The sequence below is a fragment of the Plectrocnemia conspersa genome, unplaced genomic scaffold, assembly GCF_051122295.1.
Source record: "Plectrocnemia conspersa isolate PC_06_02 unplaced genomic scaffold, ASM5112229v1 ptg000002l, whole genome shotgun sequence".
NCBI classification, from domain to species: domain Eukaryota; kingdom Metazoa; phylum Arthropoda; class Insecta; order Trichoptera; family Polycentropodidae; genus Plectrocnemia; species Plectrocnemia conspersa.
Window position 1 is genome coordinate 1489368 of NW_028277166.1, and position 24009 is coordinate 1513376.

At 28.1% G+C, this 24009-nt stretch overlaps 1 protein-coding gene across 1 annotated transcript; it reads right to left on the minus strand.

Moving 5' to 3' along the window:
* Window positions 1-1138: 1138 nt before the first annotated feature.
* LOC148237283 (dopaminechrome tautomerase-like) lies at window positions 1139-17954 on the minus strand. The gene is made up of 5 exons (XM_088205194.1): window positions 17898-17954; window positions 11922-12292; window positions 5571-5787; window positions 2218-2411; window positions 1139-2148 (listed from the first exon to the last, which is right to left on the minus strand). The coding sequence occupies exons 2-5, from the start codon at window positions 12232-12234 to the stop codon at window positions 1205-1207; spliced, it is 1668 nt and encodes a 555-aa protein (XP_088061320.1). The 5' UTR covers window positions 12235-12292; window positions 17898-17954; the 3' UTR covers window positions 1139-1204.
* Window positions 17955-24009: the final 6055 nt, after the last annotated feature.

A 24009-nucleotide genomic window follows, 5' to 3' on the forward strand; every position in this document is an offset into this window, starting at 1 on the left:
AGGTTTTGTTAGAATTATTAGTTTTATAGAAAATAAAATCGATTAATATATTAAATATATATATTTTGTTTATTATTTCTTAATTTTGATCTATAATATTATATTAAAAAAATTCATAAAAATAAATTAAGGACATCTATATCTCGATTACATAATTTATCTAAGCTTCAAACCATTTACATAATATTTTCTGCTTCAATTGTTTATTATTTATTCTCTTCTTTTTTATCGACACTATTGACAATCTTAGAAAAAATATTGTTTTTGTGCAAACATGAGAGTTATAAGCATCGGTCGTTTATTTAACGTGCCTATAAAGATAGAAATTTTGATTCTGTGTTTCGTTTATCATTTTTACAGAACTTGTTCTCTGATTTTTGTTGATATTGAATCTGAACATGAGATTCTGACTAAATTAGATCTTTCATTAGTGGTAGTCGGTCTCTATACTTTTTGGTCTTTATGGAGTGTGAGTCTTATAGAGCAATCATAAATTGCGTTGGATGTGATATAATGATTTCTATAACATATTATAGGAATGTGAAAGTGTTCGGTCAATAATTTGTTTTTTGATCATGTCTCCAATAACTGCTAAACATTATTTTTTTATGATTTGCGACTTGAATGTGTTATCAAAGCAATTATGTTCAGTATATGTCTGGTTATTAATATTACAGTGAGCATAAGGTTTGATTTAAATTATCTTATATATAATTATATTAAAATTAATAATTTCAGGTATGTTTTAATAAATCAAAGAGCATCTAACGCAGATACTAAAACAGAAATGCTTAATATGTATAGAAGAAAATTGATGAGTAGACGTCAACGCAATCTAAAATACAGGTATTAATAATTAATATATTTTTATAGAAAAATATAATTTAAATTCATTATTAAATTATAGAAAATCTGAAGGTATTACTTATTCAACTGATAGTAGCTCGATAGCGGAAGAACCAAGCGTAGAATCAGAATCCAAATTGGAAGACAATTCTGCAAAAACATTGAACTCAACTGGTTGTATTGATTGCGTCACTAGCCAATTCTTGAACCTTATACATAGGACTTTAGAATATGGCGAAAGTTCGACCAAGCAGAATATTATTGTGCAACCTCTGCCAAATTATGTCATCAATTTGACTGATAAAAATTGACTTTATTACAAAAAAAAAACATGTACAAAATTTTACATTAAAACTTATTAATAACATTCTGGCTCGTAATCATTGAGGCCTAGATATTGAATTCTAGGATCACACACTCCTCCGGCCACTGCTTCTTCCACATACTCTCTCATGATCCTAAAATTAATATCTTTAGGGTCTAATTCCTTGTACAAGAAGAACGGTAGTCTATTGCTCAAAACCCAGACGCTCTGTTTTGGTTCGTTATCTATCTTCAAATCGTTCGGAAAGATGAGTCTCTCGTGATCTTGTGCCACAATGCCTATGTTGCTCCTTTTATACGGTTTTCTACTGTCCCAACATCCGACAGCATCTCTCAAGACTAAGTTGAAGAACATGACTCCATTCTTGTCCATAGCTTCGGCCGAGCTTTGTCCAGCATACCCCCTACTCTCACCGGCCAACCCGACTGACTTTGCTATCAAAGCTGTATCATTAGCCGCCGTTTCATTCCTCAAAACAGAAGCTGGCATCATAAATTCTCTAAAACTAGACATGGGATGGAAGAACAGCGTCCTTTCACCGTGTGAGTTGAGTGGTGTCAAAGATATTCCAAACACTCCATCGCTCCATTGGAAGTTGATTCCGTGTAAATTATAATCACTGGCCATTGGATCAGGATAGAATAGATGGCTGTTGAACCTCCAGAACTTCTCGTCGCTCAACCTGAAAACGATTATGGAGAACCTCCAGACGTCAGTGAAATAGGCGTGGACGTCTTCGCATTTTTTTCTAATGTCAGTGACTATGTTGGTGAAGAGCGAGTCTTGGCGAACGTGGCTTTCAGGAATCGGAAAACGACCTATGAGTTCATCGTTGGTCAGATTGAAGAGGAAGAGCTGAGGAGGACACACTTGACGAGGCACACCTAGAGCTTCTACTTGACCGGAATCCAAAACCCAAAGTCTTCCACATCTGTCTGCGTTGATACGGAACACTGACGTTAAACCGGAACAGTCGCCTGAGAATAAACAATAAATATTAATACTTGATCACCTTCGTTTGAGATCTTAAAAATAATTAAGCCAACCTTGTTGTCTGTGCCAATCCCAGCTTGGATACGGTTTCAATTTTGGAGAATGGTCTGAAACAGCCGACTTAGGAACTCGAGGGACAGTCGCTAGAGTGCAAGGTACGCCTGCTTTCCATCTCGGAAATGTTACGAAGACTCTATCCTTCCAAGTTTCAATGCCTAATGGTAGCGTGTTGATTGGTATGAATTCCCTAAAATTTTTAATCAATTAGATAAATATTTAAAAATTGGCTTAAAATAAAATATTATGCAAGTTTTTGATTGAAATATTTATCGAAAACATTTTCAATTACCTGATTTATGTTAAAAATTATGCAGTAGTTTTATATTTTTTGTTGTTACTATTATTAGATTAGAAATGTTTCTAATGAATACACAAAAGTCTCAAACATAATCGATTCGTATCTCCTCAATGTTAACTAAAAGTTGTTATCCTTTCTTTTACACTTGACAATTTTTAGATTGTGTTATTGTGTTATTAATAACACAATAACACAATCTAAAAATTGTGTTAACACATTGAATTAAACTGTACAATATTTTTTACAAAAAAATTTAAAACTTGCATTAGTTAATTCTTAGAAATCATTGATCTTTATATATTTTTTTTCAATAACACATTTGTTTTGACAAAATACTTTTAATTACATTTTTTAATTAATTCTAGTAGATATTAATACATTGTATATATTAGGAATAAACTAGTTTATGAAAGTGTGAAATTATAAGCTAATTTTAATTTATTATAGCATTTATAAATGTCATTTAATCAAATTTTCGACAAATTTCAACATATGTTTAAAATCATATCGAATTTTTTTTGACATATGTTAAAAACTTAAAAATAATTTTAAACTAGCACATAGTTTTACAAATTATTTAATATTTATTGCAATAAATATTTGGCTCACACTTGTAAGCTTTTAGTATTTTTTTAATAGTCATTTTTTTTAATGTTAATATAGCTACATGCTTTTTAGGGATTTATTTAGGCTTCAATTAGATTTGTGCCAGCTTTAATTTTTTGTTGAAGTCGTTTTTCTGTTTTTTTTTATTTTATAAAAAGTATATTTTTTTTCTATAAAAACTGTACTTATTTATGTGCAAAATTTAGCAATGATGTAATAGTTTAAAAAAAATTGAAATTAAAAAAAGTTAAATTTTGATATTAAAGTAGCTCCTACATCATTTTATTAGTTTTTTCTGCAATTAATTTTAAGCTTGCATTATTTTGTTTACTGTGTTTTTTCTATAACACAGCAATTAACAGATTTATAAAATTAAGCTATGATTTGAAATCAGATAATATTTTTTGTAGCATAAATACACATATTTTTCTAAAGTGATTTTTGTCAAATATTTAATGAAATCAACGATTAAAAAACTACAAATACAAAATATGACAACTAAAGAAAGATTGCAAATAAGTGCAAAGTCAGATGATTGAATATTTAGGAAAAAAATAATATTTTACTAGCACTTGTAAGGTTTATTTTTTATATATTTTTTAAATGTAGAAAAAGTTTAATTTTTGATATTAAAGTACAATAGTATTTACTATCGAACAGCTACACAATGGTTTTAATGTCTAATTTTAACCATTACATTTAAAAATAGGGTAAAAAAATCAGAACGAAGCAAAAATAATATTTAATGATTCCAAATTTCGATATTATATTTTATAGGACATTTTTAGTTTATTTATTTGCTTAACTCGATTTTTACTGATTATTATATATTTCATAATTTATTGATCGTTTTATTGTTTTAGTCAGTTTCAGTAAATTTGTGGCAAAATAATTTACTTAAAATAACTTTTAATATTATTTTAAAAAACTTAAAAAAAATTCTACAAAATTTGGTAATTATTTTTGCTATTGTATTGATGTAAATAGTTAATTGCTGCAACTAATATCTGTGATAGCATTAATTTTTTTGTAATTTAAAAATATATTATATTTCTCATAAAAAATCCTTACAATTAAAAAAATATAATTATAGTCGATGATATAATTTTAATAATAAAATATTATGCGTAACTAGTTTTTTTTTCTTATAAATAAACTTAATTGAAATATTTATCTAAAAATAGCAAATCATCTGATTCATACTTAAAATTATGCACTGGTTTTCTAACTTTTATAAATTTATTGTTTTTTTGGTGGTTAACAACTAAACAAGCATATCTTTTTCTAAATATTTGTAGCAATAATTAGGTAATACAATACCAGAAAAATAGCAGAAAATTTGATAAGATTGACAATTAAAAACTATACATGTTTATTAATATTATTGCTATAACAAGAATTAAAATTATTTTTATTTTACGATAACAAAAATAAGCGTTTGTAAAATCAAAGATTCTATACTGAAAAATACACATAATATTATAATCCATATTTCTGAATTACCATTTAATAACTCTGTTGTATTATAATACAAATTTAATCAAAAATTGTAATTGAGTAGTTTGCAAAAAAATAGTTTTAAAAGATGATAAATTACACTAGTTTTAAAAACAAAGTTGAATATAGTTTACATATCAAAACCTAATTGAAGCAATGCAAAAAAATCACATGCTTACTACAGAAAAAAATAACAAGAGAAAATGACTCAACAATATAAAAAAATGTAAAAGTGTAGTGACAAAAAGTCAGATTGAAATAAGTTCAATGCTAAGTACGACTGTAAAAAAGTTTAATCATAAAGCTAACCATTGCAATAAATTCTGTAAATATATTTTTATTTAACGTTGACCAAAATTACGATCATGATTTTATGCTATAAATTACACCTAAATCTGTAACATAATCTTAAAAATTAATAATACAAATTTAACAAAAATATAATTTAGATGAGAAATGATTTAAAAAAAATATTTTAAGAACTATGTGCTTTAATGATTAAAAATTAAATGCTTTCTTTAGGAAAATAACTAAGTTAATATATTAACAAATATATATAAAAGATTACTTAATAATAATAAAAAAAAATAGTAAGACTTTTTAAATGTGTGTTGAAAATTCATAGCTAGAGCTTAAAAATCTATATTTAAAATTAGTTTAAAGTAAACTAAGTATATATCTTTATTTTAAATAATAAATCATAAAAATAATATTAGTAATGATTTTTTAAACAAAAAAAATGGCTAACTATTTACATTAGCAATTATCAATTAAAGATGAATCAATAATTATAATAAAAAAACGAAAGACTTTTTAAATGTATTTACTTAAATTTAGTTTAAAGTAAACTATATATTTTTTTATAATAATAAATAATAAAAATAAGATGGGTTTTTGACTTAAGATTTTGCAAAGTAAGTTATCTTTCTTTATTGTTGGGCTTACTTTGAATCCAGTGCAGCTCTTCTTTCTCCATCGCTATCGTAGGCAAAATCAATCAAGTTCCAGTGGTATAATGTGCGTAATGGAGTCGGTCCTCCAATGTCTCTATCTGGATCTCCTGGAGGATCTTGATCTCCGCGTGAAGGATCAGCAGTTAATTTACTGACCATTCCCAAGGTAAGGAGGGTTGGTAAAAGCTTTGCTACCGAAGAGACTTGACCTGGAAAATGAAATAATGATTAAATCCGTTGTCAAAACTAGTTGGACATACTGCAAGTGATATGCCCGAGGCAATGGGTCATATATAACACGAGTTTAGTATAGGTCATAGATTGCAAGTAGTGTGCAAAAACATAATTTTGTTTTGACGTTTCGATATCAAAGGGTTATCATTGATTAGTAAATATTTATGTAGATGGTTCGAAATGTACTTAAATGTATTTTGAAACACTCGAGTTTTATTTCAGAATTGAAGTTGTCCAAAGATGTTATTAACCATATTAATTAGCTTATGCAATTTTATAAATTGACTTGCATTAGTAATCAATGCAAGTATCAATAAATTTATGCCACATTCGCTACAGTCGTTCTCAATTCAAAGGACAACGTATTTTTAAATGAAATATGGAAAGTCGTAGTAGTAGAAAAATAAAAAAATATCACTTGCATCACTGGCGATATGTCTTATTCAGAGAAACACGTGGGAAAACATGAACTCACGCATGTCTGGTACTTGATTGGTCTCGTTCGGTGTAATTGCAGATTATTGTAAGTAATATTGGAAGCTAAAGCTGTAGTCGTCCTCGCCAATTGAAGATTGTCAGCGATGGCCGGAGTCCGGCCGTAGAATGAACGAGTACTTTGAATCGTATGTCGGTATATTACCTTATTATACTATAGATTAGCGAGCAAGTGCTTGAGGTCGTCAACGCCATGCGAAATCTCGAGGTCTTGTTTTTAAAACGGACGGACGTCCGGACGATTTTTAAGCGGAAAAATGTATGAATTTAATTATTTTTCCTTCCTAAGAAATAGTTGTGACACACTGCATTGATTAGGACTAACTTATGATTCATAATAAATTAAACATATGGCGTAAAACAGATTTTTCTGATACTGCTATATGGTGAATTATGGACTATAGGGTAAAAAAAGCAATATGTTCTAGTGTGAGGACCACCAAATAACTGTTAAAAACTACATAAAACTAAATAATTTATCTTCTAAATTTTTTTTTTCCATCAGCATAAACAAACGATACTGCGTATCCGAGTGGACATCCATTAAATAGTACATAATAGCAGTTGTATGCTTGCACTATACTCTCTGGATGTTGTCCGAACCGAAGTAATAACTGAAGTCGGCCGAGGTCGCCGTCAAAATTTCATATGCTCTCCGGACGGCGGGCGTGAATGACGTACGTACGGCGGCTGCTGTCATGTACAGCTGGCATATTTGCGCGCGATCGAAAAATGTGCCAAATAATCGCAATTTTTAAATTGTCATATTATTAAAATTACGCTATTGATAATTATAAAAGTTTATGTGGGCACTCACCAATACAATATCAGTGAAAACTTTTCAGTCGTAAATATGCAATTTACGCAAAATCTTTGTCGGCTTTTGTAAAATGCCATAAGGCATAAAAATGATACTTCAGAATACGAACACCACATCTATGACTATCCTAGAATTTGTCGCCATCGATTCTAAATAAGAATTCGTTATGGATGTGACATTTATATAAGCTGATCTAGGAAAATACATAAGGATATTCGAAACCATTTTTTTAACAAAATTAAGTACCACTAATAATTTTTTTAATATTTAATTTTATATGAAAAAAATAATATCAAAAATATAATTAATCCCTTTTGGTGCCCTAAAATATTCAAAGATGTCAGTAAGAGTCTGTTGAAGTCCCCGATAACTTGACCACGTGACCACGATGCAGCGCTCGACATGCGTGTTAACCATAAGACGCCTACGCGCATATTAAAATTGAGGCGAGTTACTCGTTCTATCTCAGTTTGCGAAACACCATATCATTATTTCTCTCCCTCTCGTCACTTAACACGCGAGAGAGCGAAAGGGGAAGTATCTCACCGCTCGCGCTCGAAAGAGCAGCTCCGACTTCGGTCCCTTTGACTCAGAAATAATGCCGACAATGTTCGGACGCGCTCGAAGCTGGCCAAGTCGACTGAATTACCCCCCTTTACCTCCCGTTCTCGGTAGCCTCGGACAACTTCCGATAGATTTTAGATCGGGCAGAACCGAACTCGACCGAAGTAACACACTATATTCTCCGTCCTTGGCCAACCTTTGCCAACTTCTAGAAGGTGTAGTGCAGGAATTAAGGTACTTGCATAAAAATCCGGACCAGAATAAATGATACGGTCGGTATAAAAAAAATGCAATGAAAACAGCATTTTATATAATGATGACGTGGAATTTTTTTATAAATTTTGAATATAGAATAAATGATTAGAGTAGTGTGCAAGTATTCCATAAAAAAGTCATCAAAGAAATGCAATTTAAACAGGCACAAGCATCCCTGGATTACAAATTTTATAAAATGCCGACGTCGGATTTTTTTTTATAAATTTTGAATCTAGAATAAATAATTGTATCGGGGTCAAAATATTTCTAAAAAAATAAGTGTATTTAATGGTCGGTACAAAGGAATGCAATGTAAACATAAGTAAAAGCATCCATGGATTAGGAATTTCATAAAATGACGACGTTAAATTTTATTATTAATTTTGAATATCAAAGTCAGTTTGCAAATATTTCCATAAAAAATGCATCAAATAGTCAGTACCAAATTCAAAAAAATGTAATTTAAACAGGCATAAGAAACCACTTTAAACTGCTTTTCAATATAGAAAAGATTACCGCATTAAAAAAACTTTTTTATTCTTAAGGCGCCTATTCTATTTTTTGCCCTGAAGCTAGAGTTTCTTTATACCCTTGGCTTATCGGGTTGCTATTGAAGGCATATTAGCAGCCTGCCATTTGTTGCGATTCTATCCTTTGCCAGCGCCCCCAATCGAGACTCAGTCCGGTTAACAGTCCCTAGATAGTGCATTACTGAGGGTCCGTGCCCCTGGATAATTTGCTCCGTAAACCGTTTTTTGTAATTTTTTAATTAAATTAAGTGATAATTTTAATATAAAATGACTTTATTTGCGTCTGCTACATCGAAACCTTTGATATGAAATTGATTAATATTAAAAATTAAAATCAAACGCAGAAGCGTGACCATGAGCAAAAACCTATAATTTGGGAAATATTGCAGAGCAAGGCGTATACATTATAGCAATATTTGGTTACAAAAAAAATTTAATATAAGCTCGGTAATTTTTTGATTTACATACTTACAAAGAAATTAAAATAGAAAATATTCACAATATTTGAGATAAAAGTATTTAATAGTAAATATGATTTATTCGATATTTATTTTTATATGCTAAGCATCAATTTGTCATATAAAGCATGACAATATTGAATCATAATTCCAAGAACTTTAAATGATGGCAAGAGCTTGCCATTAACCAATGCTAAATAGCGAACGATTTCTTCAACCCATTTTCACAATCAATCTTAATCATCTAATTAAAGATAAAGAATCAGTAGTCGTGTAACTATATTAGCATAATTTTAAATCGTAAGAATATAATCAAGTATGAGTAAACAACTGTTGTATTTACACAAAGCTGTGTATTTGATTCTTGTGACACTACAAAAGATGGTTAGTACTGTATTGGGTATTGCGAATCGTGAATAACTAATTGTAGACAATTCTCTCAAGAGTTACGAAAAAATGATTCAATATAAATGTAAATTATAGAGACAGTTTGATAATAGCCGTAATTAAACGCTAACAGCGTTTCTCAAATTGCATTTCGCTCTTTCGACAATGTGGTACATTTTTTATAACACAATAATCTAGAACGAAAGTAAAACTGGTGCATTGTCACTATGCAAAAAATTGATTATGTTGTACATGGAATGTATCATAATTACCAATTTTTTCGCATTTAATAATTAAACAGTTTTCCCATGAAAGAACAATAAGCGGTAAATTACACCATCAAATTGCGTATTTTATGTGAAAATTACAATATTATTTCTAAAAGCTATGTATTCGGAAAAAAACTGACCGGATTTGACTACATTTGAATGATTACAAGGAATTTACAGTTAGCTGGTTTCGTGTTATGATGAGGAAGTGCGGAGTTAACGATTCGTGAACTGATATATTATAAATTGTACGTATGTTAAGTTTTTTACACGTGTGAATTTGAATAACATTAAAAATATACATAGATAGTGAAATTAGTTTTTACGTAATAGTGCATTGTTGTATTATATAGGTATATATTTTTTATTATTAATAACCAATAAACTGTGATGTTAAAATACTTTTCTTTTTTTCAGGAAGTGTATATATGTTTATTTTTTTAATGAGAGATAATCATTTACTACTAAGCTCACTTAATATCACAAGTAAAAACAGGCAAAAAATAAAAGTTTTCTAAGAAAAAAGTTAGTTGTCGGACAAAGCCATTTGGCTTCCTTTTTACAAATTCAAACTCAAGCCACTTAATGGTTGAACTTAGTAACTTTAAACTACACAAAATTATTTTTTACAAATAAATGTATTTATTCATTTTTCTATGTATTATAGTATGTTATTAAAAAAATACATATAAGCTATTAGGAATATTGAGCAATAAATATATATTTATTGCTCAATATTTCTAATATATTTCGTAAATTATATTATTGTATTAAAATAATATACACATTTAAAATATATATTATTATAAATTTAAGATACTTTTTAATCTTTAAAATTGAATATATTGAAATGTGTAATAATTGAATTTGCCTTTAGATAATAGTTGTAATACATAGGAATAAGATAAAAACATATGAGAACCTTTGTTTTAGTTCTATATAGACCATGAATTTTAATTCAGGTATTAAGGGTTCAAACATTAATCCATACTTTTAGTTCAAAAAATTTAAGCTAAATTAAGTTTTCATTAAAAAATCAAGAAAATATATTTTGACACATCAAATAAAAAAATCAATCAAAAAAATATTTATTATAAAGCATATGTATTGAAAAATAAAAGATTTTGCATTAAATTTTTTTTCACAATTTGTGCAATTGTAATAAAATGGATTTATTGTGTGTAATATATTTTTTAATAATAATATAAAATATTTTTGTTGTGTTTATTTAGGTGCTATTTAATTAATAAATATAATATTTTTTATTTATTATTTCCTCAGTCATATATGTAAATATTTAACTATCTGAGGTACTTCAAAACAGTGAAATATCGACCGCCGTACATGTACGGCGATACCGCTCAAAGCGTTAATATATTTAAAGCGTTATATAAATTGCTACTAATTGTCAATAGTACCCCTGACTTCTAAATTAATTATTATTTGACTGTGTTTTAGCTAATAATTAGCCATATCCAAGTCATATTTCAGAGTTTCCATATATTAATTATTTTTAAAATGCTTTTTTTTTTTAGAAATATCTCTTTGTCTTTTACTTTTAAAATAATACTTTTAACTAAACCATTTATTACTGTCGATTGGTTGCCGTTTCTACCGTGACATTCGATATTGAATTTCACGGAGCAAATCTTGCATGAAAAGTGCATTCTGTGCCAGCGAATGTCAAACTCATGTTAGACTTTGCGCTAAAAATATTGAGGTTAAGTCGAACAGAGACTGTTGCAAAAATTGCACAACACTCCATTAGCAACAGACCGCAAGACAACATTTAGCTCTCATTATTATGTGAATTATATTATCTTAATCTTATGTAATATATTCGGTAACAAATAAATAATATTAGCATTGACCTTATTCATTATACGCGAATGTAGTCTTCTAGAAAAACCACTTAACCACACAAATCTACATTATGCTAATTTTTGAGAAATATTTCCGCTGCTTTTTGTAAGATTCTAGATGAACATTTGTATGCATTATGTGTTTTTAATGGGTATTTTTTAAATTTAGCCTTGACTTTTGGATTGCAATAGAAGATGACTTAAAGTTGATAATATATACAAAAAAATGATATTTAGATATTATTAAAATATAAATTTATACTGTTTTGATTATGAAGTTTTTGTAAATAAATAAATAAATTGGATTGTGGTTAGTTTACATTACATATATCAATAAAAAGTGTAAAGAAAATAATGTCGTAACCGAATATAATGCAAAATTTATTGCTGTCAGTTGCCAATATTAAATCAGCATCAAAAAACAGTCTATTTGCAATGATAAATCTGCATGCAAATCTAAGACACTTACCGCTAGATTTAGACGATTGCCTCGTCTTCGCCGGAGAGTTCCAAGATGAGAAGAGTCCATGATTGAAGAACGGAGAAAGTTCTTCTCCGCTGAATTGGTTTTCGTTTTGATATATCAACTTCCTGCCTCCGGATTCTTTGATGGTAGGTTGATTGAAGTCGTAGCCTTTAAACGGATTAATTTTTTGATGGTGGCTCTGTTCTTCAAAACGATGTGGTATTTCCAGCGGTTGAGGTTCTTCATGGTAATGGTTGAAGAGATCCGCTGGATGGTTCCAATTATGGAACCAGTTGTAGGTTGGGGCTAATGCCATGTTTGATGTCGAATAATGTCTATTAGTAAATATGGCACTAAAACATCACACGCAGTACCTGAATAAAATAATTATAATCAATATCTAATTTTTATAAAAATAAAATTCCGAGTCTAAGAAAAAATTATAGAAAGCAATTTGATTAAATATAGGTGTAAAACGAAAGAACAATATGCGATAATGACCTTCATTTCTATATTTATAAATGTAATTTTATAATAATATTGTCAACATGGTCAAGGTAAACTATTTTTATATTCAGAAATGGGCACGTGCAAGCCTTACAAATTATGCCATAAAAAACAGTCCAGAATTAATGCTTTTTATATGACGGATTTTAGAAGCGCAGTTGTGGTATAAAAATGCCGCTCACTAACAGATTGCATATAAAAAAATCGACTAAACAATCACGTCATTAAAAATTTCTTTAGGATAATATCATATCGTTTGTCAAGTGCAGTGACAGATAATCTATATCATGTGTAGCAAAAATTCATTAAAATCGCTATTTTACGCTGGCAATTTAGAGTTTGTAAACATATTTTTATAAATATATTTTTGTGCAAATCCCATTTGCGCCCTCGTCAGTTTTTATTACTTTTAGAATGGCATATATGAGCGAAGTAAATTTATTTAAAATCAATATGCAATTTAAATTTTTTTTTTCTTGAATTGGATTTTAGTAAGGTGGAACAGTCAGTATTACATCTCTTGGTAAAATAAAATGAACATTTAATTTTTTTTTGTAGTGTCTGGAGAATGCTAATGAGCCTTTTCTCTCTAAAATATGAATTAAATGTGGCACACAGTCTATTGATTGATTCTAATAATGGAAGAGTCTTAAAATAATGGAAGCGTCCGGCCAAGGACGAAAAATTGGTGGTTAAAACAGGCCCACTTCTGTGGTGGATTTTTGCGCTATAAGGTCTGAAATTGAGGTCTACTAAGCTAAAAAGAAACGCCATATATCCACAAATAAAAAGTTGCTCGCTACTTGCTTTAATTTAAATAAATATTTTTAGAAATTATTTAAAGCACATTTAGAAAATACATAATTTAGTCGTGTCAGCAATATTAATTTAAAACCAGGAAACGACAAAAATATATACATTCGCGCTTCAAAATGACGATGCGCTAATCAATTACAATGGCGTTCTTGTCGGTCGTCGATCATGTTCGCAAGACCAACGCACTTGTCAGATTGTATACTGGTTTTGATGATTATTAAGCGAAAGTGAAACTAAGCGTGAAAGATCAAAAAGGTAATCGAGAAACTGTCTCTCAAAAGAAAAGCAAATATGGAGTAATGAACTTTGAGAAATAACGTGGATTTAAACGTTCTACTGACCTAAGTCGTGATTCTAGTTATTTTTACTGTGACATAATTTCGTTCATGTTTATGTTATTTAAAAACGTTTTATAATAAAATAAACTATACAGAAATTTTTGTGCCTCAAAAATAAAAAAACTTGATTCATATTTTTTGTTGTTAAATATATAAAAAATATTCTCTATTAGCTAAAGTAACTTTTATAAAAAAAAGTCAGTGCCTAATATGTATCACTTAACTCGATTTTAATTATTCATCGCAATATTCATCCGTGAGATTGGGAAAATCTAGGTAAATGTGAGCTATTAGATCGATCGAAATTTAGATAATAATCTTCCAAACTCGAAAGAAAGCGAAAAAATACAAAGGTCAATAATATGTAAATATTTTATACTAAGCTACTCAATAAATATGTATTTATTTTAATATTAGTTTAAGCCTCTAGATAAATTCTAGTACAAATAGTAATCTGCAATATAATTGTTTTTTTTTTACAAAACCGTATTTCTTTCGTATTGTAATCATTATTTTTTGATAGCGAATATAGGTTTTTTGCTCTATATCTAGTGAACCAAATAAAAGTTTCGCTTTTCTGAATATTTTACAAGATCGAACCAATCCATTGAACATTATCTTATAAATAACGTATACAATTTTAAGAACTAATGTATAATAGAATAAAAATATATAATATTTCGTTTTAATAAAATTTATTTTTAATTATACTTTTTGACTAAATACTCTAATTATGTGTTTTTTTATATATTTAATAAATCTGTTCTGAATAAATTATAAGTCTGAAAAACAGTATTTTAAATCACTTATAAAATATTGGGAAATACTTTAGAAATTTGTATTTGCTACAAACATAAAATAATTCAATTTGTCTATCTTGTTTTATTTTGGTAGAGATTAAGTCATAATAATTCGTTTGTAAATAACTGTTTTGACAAAATATTTATAAATATTTTTATGATTTATTGTAATATATACATAATACACATAACAATAATTAAAATTTTGGTTTTGAACTGTATAATACAATTATGGAATTTTTAAGTAAAAGAAGTTACCAGTATTTAATCAACTAAATAATATTTTGGTTGTTTTGAACAAATACCAGACTCAAAATTATCTAATAATAAATAAAATTAACAGTACAATAACTTACAAATTCGCATCTGCTACAAATAAAAACTAGTATAATTGAACACTTGACTGAAAAAATGATAACTATAAGGTCTCATGTTTCATATAATTTTATTTAAAAAAATAAGAAAATAATTAAATATATATTTATAATTATATCCCAAGTTTGAAGAATTTCATTTAAATTTAAATTGTGTAAAATTTCAGAAACTTTACTGCACAAAAAAAATTAAAAAATCAGTTTGAATAAAAAATTTTCTATTGAATCTTAATTTTAAGGAAGTTTCGGTTTTATTAGTTTTTTTTTAATAAAAAATTGTATTCAATGATTTTTTCCAATTATATTTTTAAACAAAAAAATATAATTATAGAAAATAAATTTTTATTCATTTCAACTAAATAAAAAAAATCATTTAAAATTTTAAATTTAATATTGAACTATAATTAAAAACTGTTATTTGCTACAAATATAAAATAATTCCCTATTCTCAGACTCATTTTTCTAATAAACTTTTATGCAAAAACGATTTGGTAAAACATTCCAAAATAATTTTTAATTTATTTTCTATGAATCAAAAATATTTTTATGAATTTTTATGAATGAATCAAATTGATTTTTTATGAAAAATTTAATTAGCTACATAGTACAAGTAAAATAAATATAAATTCAAGTTGTAAACTGTCACATTTAACTATGGATAGTTAAAGTATAGAAAATGAAATATCTAGTAAACTAAATAATATTTTTAGTAATTTAAAGTTGAACTAATTCATTCAAAAACACCTAATAATAATAACACGAAAACTTCTAATATCTATAAAATTAAAATAATTTGGTTTGTACGTAAATTTTTTATTAGGTGTCATACTTTATGATATAGTAAAATTTCAGCACTGATTTTTTTTATACTTATTTTCACTTTATATTATATTTAAAAATTTAGGTTTTAAGCTTCAGAAAATAACATTATTGCACTCTAGATTAATTAATAAGTTAGACCTATGGTCTTGTTTTTAAAGGTATTTAAATTATTTATTGCTACATTTTTACTATTGGTTTTGATAGACTATATTTAAATATACGTAATATATAACAATTTCATTTAAAGTAATTCTTAATACAATTTTTGTGCCTGGTCTAAAAATTTTAATCAAAATTTATTTTTCGCAATAAAAGATTTTAACTAAATTTTTTATAACCCTTATCTTTAAGTTAATTTGAATTTTTGACTAATTAAAAAAGTCAAAATTTAAAACTCTTGTAACTTTTTGACCATTGATTGAAATAATAAAATAAAAAAAAAAATTTTCGACAAAAAATAAAAATTTTTTATAAGAAAAAATACCAAGTTAACGCATTTATGTATATCACTAGAACGAAATTCAGTGCGCAATTTTATATTCATATGTATTAAAATAATCATTATTAGTCATAGTTGATGATAAATGTAGGAAAAGGTTTACATATGAAAAAAAAAAACATTAGCAGTAGAATTCATGGAATAACAAATAAAGATCATAATTATAATTAAATTATTTAAATTTGTATAATGGATAAAAATAAATAAACAAAGCTACTTGTAACTAAAAAATAAATCAATATGATCTTGTTGTTCACCACAATGACTCGTAACTTGTGAGTGGTCTGTTCACTGTGGTATTGTAATTGAATATTTCTGTCTTAGGCAATACATTATATTTCATTTATTGCCCATAAACCCATAATTGAATATGTTCAAAATTAAAATCTAAAGATAAATCTCACGAAGTAAATTACTAAATCAATAAAATATAATTTAATCGACTTATTTATTCACATGATTGTTATTAATTGTAAATTCAGATCAAGGTCCGAAATTTTCGGTCACGATTTTAAAACCTTCTAATAAATTTCATTCATGTAATATATTGTTCTGAAAATGAATGTCATATGTATGGGTTTCATTAAAAACCAAAATCCAAGGTCGATACAATAAAACGTGTAATTTATGCACAATGGTAGGAAAAATGTGTTTTAAGACATACGGACTGTTTGTTAATTAAAAAAAATAACGCGATGATTGTTATCTCAGAATTCATTGTTCCTTTATGTTGTGTTTGATAATTTTAATAATATATATTTTGTAAGAAAATGTTTCACGTGTGTTTTTGGACAATGTTTCAATGTTTCTAAAACTATGAGCCAGAAAATCGTATTTAAATATTCAAATTATAAAATATGTTCTTAGATTGAATAATTAATATAAGTTTATATTTTACAAATTTAGCATAAGGTTCAAGATTAAGAAGTGTTTTCTGAAATGTAAATTAATTTTTTTTACTTATTATACTGAAAATTATTTAAGTCAAAGTCACTGATAAACATCTCGATATTCATTCAAATGGAAATTAATAAGTCTTCAGCAGAAAATAAAACAAAAAAAGGAGAATAGTTTTTAGTAAGTAGATATTATTTAAGTGAATTAATTTAAATAAATTATTTTAAAATACTCTTCAAGTACAAAGGTTTTGTTAAAAAATATATATTACGAATTTTCGAACTATCATACTTATTAGGTTTGAGGGTCACTGATTAAAATCAATTAATATTACCTATTTGTAAGACTATGATATACAATTATAAAACATATTTACTATAAAGAAAATAACATTAATTTATCAATATTTAATAAAAAAATATTATCAATATAAACTGTACCTTTTTTTGAATATAATCAACGTATTAAAATTTAGAAACACTGCCCTAACACATAATACAACAATAATAATTTCACAACGAAAGCCGAACACGACTTTTTGTCTTAACAATTTTCTCAATCGTTATCAACTATCTACAAGCACAGAAAAAGGTTTACTTTGTTGGTTTATGACAAATTGTCTTGTGATGCAATACTTTGCGGATTAAATAATTTATTCTACTATTTTGCAATATTTATATCATATTATAATAAATATCTAACATATAATAACAGCGCTAATGATTACGATTTGACTACCAATAATAGCGAAAGTGTTATATTATGAGTAAAAAGTACTTATAATAGTAATAAATATGAAAGCAATGAACGCGCCATAATCTCAGTGAAATTATATAATACCATATAGAAAATAGAATTATTAATTTAAATTGCTGCTTATTTATTTATTTATTTATGTGAGCTAATAATGCTTTAACTTTACTAACTTTTCCTTTAACTAGTGTATCGCAGAGCACTAACTGCGCGGTGGTCACGATCCAACTAACTTTTGGATGTTAACGTTGGCGGTTCAAATTGCGTTTGTTTACTATGGAAGTGGTAAGAGTGCGATTTGCATTATTTTATGTATTCGTGTGCACCGGCAAATTATTATACATTAATCTTTAAATTATGATGATTTTCTCAGTGATCCGGATCTTGCAACTTTGTTGTTGTAGATTGTGCAAATTAGATGTAAATTGGTTGGATAGTATTATCGTTTGGTTAAATTTATACTGGAATACATCTTTATATAAATAACAAATATATAAATAAAGCAAAATACACGTTTTAGCAGTTTGGATTATCAAAATGACTTTAATTTTAATTTTGAAACATTGAAAACCGTTAGACCTTACTTTAAATAAAAACAATGGTGCGTGCCGAATCTGTAGCAAATAAAGCATCCCTGAATTGCACATTTCATGAAAAGGACAACATTCTAAAAGCTAACTATTAAGATGAAATATATTAAATTAAGACCATCGTGGCCTAACAGGTTACCCCAATGCGCCACGATGGTCGAAAACAAATTTTAAATTTATAAAACATAAAAAACGTATATTACATAAATATAACAATACTTAAACATAACAAAAAAATATAAAATATCAAAATTAAATGATACAAACTGGATCAGATCCTCGTAGCTGACATTAAATAAGTCAATATGTAATGCCAGCGTATTAAGGAGCCGGATGGCCACAGCTATAAGCGAGTCGGCAAGTGCGGATGTCCTAGCCATCAAAAGAGGTCTCGATCGTGATTCTCGAAAATGTTTCGGAACCCAAAACTCGAGAATAGCTGGATTGTCGACAGCACCTTTTAGTAATTTGAAAAAATGCTTAGCGACATACAGCTTTCTGCGAGAACTCAGCGAATCATATCCCAGCACTCCTAAAAGAAAGGCACTGGGATATAAGTACGGATAATAACCAAATGTCCTTTTGTAAAGGTATCTTAAATACCTTTTTTGAATTTTTTCCACTAAAAGGGAGTATTTGGCTATTCGGGGATTCCAAATTATAGATCCCGATTCAAGAATGCTACGAACTAAGGTGTTATAGAGGATGCGAATAACTGACGGATCGTCAAAGTGAAAGGCATTCCTCATAACAAAGCCGAGCATCTTGGAAGATTTATCACAGACGTCGTGTATGTGTAGAGAGAACCTCCATTTGCTCTCGAAAGTGATTCCGAGATCTTTAGTGGAAGTTTCTATAGTGAAAATGTTACCACCGAGAAGGTAGAAATAAGCTGATGGCGAACGGGATCGAGAAAATGATACAGTATGGCACTTTCCGACACTAAAGGGCAGACGGTTAATGGACGGTTAATGAGATACACTAGAAAAAATAAGGGCTTTGTGTATGATAGAAATAATGTAAATTTATAAGCTGCCACTTGATATTAGTACTCATAAAGTGCCATCGTTATAGTATATATTACCTAGATAATAGCTAACATGACATTTACTGACTTGCCAAAAAAATATTACTAAACGTTTCTGTATAGTCTTTATTTATCAGTATATAGATATATGCCTCTATCTCTATCTACCAGAATTATTCAACGAGCAGTAAGTAGCAGAAATGTAGCGTAGTATTAGATACAAATAGGCGATCCATATACATATGTATTATGCGTTCCTAGCGAGCAATAAACCCATGTGTACCACCTCTCGTCGTCGTCGGCAAAATAATATTATTAGATAATTTTTTTTAAGAATATTAATCCAAACATAAATATTGTTTTATTTTATTAACACACAAAGGTATGTAATAAATTAGTTGAAAATATTCTAATGTGTGAAAGAAATCATTCAAATTGAAAATACTGGTGTAATATATTATTTTTTAATAACTACTATTTCTAACTAAAATATTTTTACGGTCGCAAGATTAAAAAAAACTCATAAAAAATTCAAATTCAAGAAGAATCAGTACCAATAAAATAGCGAAATATTTTTTTATTGCAATTTATATTCATTTCTGTGACGGCAGCAGAAGCAAACATAGCCGCCAGATGGAGTGCCAGGCGACGCGTTGCAGCTCGCGTACTCTATCTCTCAATTCTTGCGACTGCCGTACAATCAACACGAGATAAGGATAATGAGTGGAGTGTCCATAAAATGATAGATTCAAACATCAAATTAATCACTAATTTTTTGCAAGCGTATACCTCACATTGATTTCGTATAATTAAAGTTTTTAAAAGTATTCTACATTAAGAAAATATTTATTTCCACATACATTATTAAAACAGTTGTTTTATGAAATGATGTTGTGTATTCAGACATCTCACAAGCTTAGTGCATAAGCTTGCGTAAACATGAAAACTTTCAAATTCAAATAGAGTATGTTAATTTTTATTTCGTTGCTATTTCCTATTAATTCAAGAATTTGTTTAATTTTGAAGAATCGACTTTCTAAATAGTTTTGATCAAAAAAATACTCTATGAACTGAGAAATATTACTAGCATATGGACCGTTAGAGGGATATCACAATTACTTATATGTATATTATATTACAATATATACATATTTTTATTATCAATTATATTGAAAAAATATTACTTAGGCTAGACAAAATCGACGTAATAAAATTATTATAAATTAATATATGATGATAAAAACTGTTTTGTAAATGTAAATATTATGTTTACATTCACATTTTACTGTCATAAATTATAATAATTTATTACAGTATATAAAATAAAATAATAATAAAAACGTGATACAATTTTGACAGCAAATATGTTTTATTGCTGTCACGAACTATTCCATATATGTATAGTGTATAAGAAAGTAATGACTATACATATTATACGTTAACATAAATATTCACTCTCAAAGTGCACACTATTTTACTATACGTACCTATAAGTATGCAATTTCAACACTCAATGCATTTGCACAAAAGTCGTGCAGAATGTATGTTACATCGCCAAAGTAAGAGGCGTTGCATAACGTAAAGGATGTTTCAAATATTTATTTGTATCACAATACTCCATTGTTGTAGTGCCTTTTTTTAATTTTCACACAATAATAATTTAACAACGTAGACGAATTAAAAAAAATACCAACAATCAAATCATTGTTATTTTCAGGGATTTTTCTTAAAAAATTATATCACTGCCTTTTAATTAGGTTTGTTGATATGGCAGTCATTCTCACGATTGGAAAAAAGAATTATTTAATGATTTGGTGTTAATTAAAAATGCAATAGAACAAAGTCATAATGAAGGCCTGAATATTGTTTCATTTTTTTGTCTCGAATATAAAAGTTGATTGTGAAAGGAAGTTGATAGTTTTAAACCATTTGATCTCAATTCATACGCATATGTGCAATATATAAACATACATTCTATTTGATACTAATCTAGTTATCGAACTAACTGTTTTATTTCTAATTAATGTCAGTCATGTCCTATTTAATCAGTGCTATTGATTGTAGTGTATGACAGAAAAAAACATTTTTTGTAACATAACATATTATAGATTCTAATTAATTCACTCCATAAAATCACAATTTTTTTCCATGACAATATTCACAGGATTCCTAATGAATATGTGACAAGTTTTGATTGAGACTTATTGTAAACACACCCCATTATTAAATGTAGAACCACAGTAAAAAATCCTGATTTTACTTTTTTCAATAATAAAAACTAATGTCATCTAATAATAAAAAGGTCAAGTTTCTTATAATCAATTATATTTAAATTCCTAACAATTATTTATTTACAGACAATTTGAGAAATAATGTACCTTAAATCATTGCACATAAGAAAAAAATATATGTAACTAAAAAACTGACAATATGTATTAGTTTTGTGGCGGCTATTATATGAAATAGGTGCAAAAAAAATAGTTGAGTAAATAAAAAACGACTAATGAGTGATTCAATTCAGTGAAATTTCTTTTCATAAAAACTCCCGCTAATGACGAGCGTGTCCAGACTTCTTACCGTGTCCGTTCAGTGGCGTAGCTATGGGGGGCGGGCCGCCCCGGGCGGCATTTGCTTAGGGGTGGCATATTCGCGATGGGATCGTCTAGTGTGATTCCTAACTCTGAATGCACTAAAATATATATAAATCCACGAATAACAAGAGCTGAATAATAACCAATTTATTATTTCAAGAAATGCTGATTTTATGACTCTGCAAAAAATGTATGGGGGAGGGGGGTGGCAATTTTAAGGATCACCCTGGGCAGCACATACCCTAGCTACGCCACTGTGTTCATTTCACCGTGCGACTTTATTACCGTAGGGACTTTTTACCGTACGACAAATTTACCGCGTGGGTAATATTTTCTAAATAAAATTCACTTTCTCCCCCTCTAGTAAAAATATAGTTGATCCGTATTATAAAAATAAACATGTACATGAATATATATTTAATTTCAAAAATGCATATGCAATAATTGAATATTTTATGTATAATATATTCGATATCACGCAAATTTCAAAATTATTTCAAAAATTTTAAGCGATTTAAATGAATAAGGAGATATATTAAGGATACCCGACATAAATAAACACACATTAACACAATACATCTCATAGTAGTCGATTAAAAGAACAACTGTACATATTCATGTGTTAAAAAACTGCACTCTCTATGATGAATTCAAGAGCAGTCCAGGTCGAAGATGTGTAGCGGGAGTTCCGGGAGCAGATAGTATTCGAGAATTGATGGGTGAATTTTATTCATAAAATATTTCTCACACGGTAAAATGACCGCAACATAAAAAGTCCAACGGTAAGTAGGTCGCACGGTAAGATATACACAATAAAACAGACACGGTAAAATGACAGTGAATCGATGAAAAGTAGATCAAAAGTCCAGCACTAGTGTTCCAAAACGCACAAATTCGTAGAAGGACTGCCACCGGGGCTCTGCCCTTGTCTGTTATTGCTGTGCAGAAATCGACGCTATTAGAGCGTAGCCTATATGACGCGATGCCAGAGTGCCATAAGATTGCGAAACATATAATTGTATTTATTAAAATCTTTAATTTCGTCTTAATCTGCATCACGTCATGATTTGATACACATGATAAGGTGCGCAATGTTGCAGAGAATAAAATAATTCATATTTTAATATTGCTTTTAAATTTGACTAAATTTATTTATGTGGTTTATTTATTTTTGTATGTACGTTCATATATGTATGTAATATGACAAAGTCGATTGTACGCATTTAACTGCTGTATAATATTTTTGAACAATTAATTATCAAAGAACAAACAATAAATAATTGCTTTTAATGGCAAGAAAAGTTCACAATGACATGAAAAAAGTATAAAATAAATTTAATTCTCATTGATATGTTTTATTTGAAGAAATGTTAAATTTTTGTTCTATAAGACGTGAAATATCTATTTAAAATAAATTGAAGGAAACCTAATAAAACAATTTAATAATAAATAATTTATAAAAAAAATATAAAGGAATAAACACGCACATCTATGTATAATGCACAAAGTAATTAGAATGAAACAATATTTTATCAGTGGTTCTAAACTTGTCTGAATTTTGGTTCCGAATATTTAAAAATATTGTTGGTTCATAGATGTCTAAACTATTACATGGAAGATTCAATACTATTTTGAAGCAATTTATAAATACTAGTTGACTACAACGAATACTACTAAATGGCTAAAACGTAGAATTGGTATATATAAACAAAGAGTGAATCTTCTCACGCTGAAGTCACTGTCAGCAAGTATTATCTTTTTGTAAAGAACATACTACATGAGTTTGATGTAACTGAACATCTTGAATTTGGCTATTCCGAAAGAGTAATGATGGCAGAGAACAAAAATTGAATAAAAATCATGACGTATACATATTCTGCCCCATCGGAATTAAAAATAACCCACTCTATCTCCGTTGGCTGATATATACAGCGTTCCCACTGCGACAGCGCCGATTTGATCGACATTAACTTTCAATCCTCATACATACTAAGGACATATTACACGTTCACATTTAAAACATACCTGGTTTATTTGCTATTCTTAAAATCTAACGTATATGTGCATTAAATCGGAA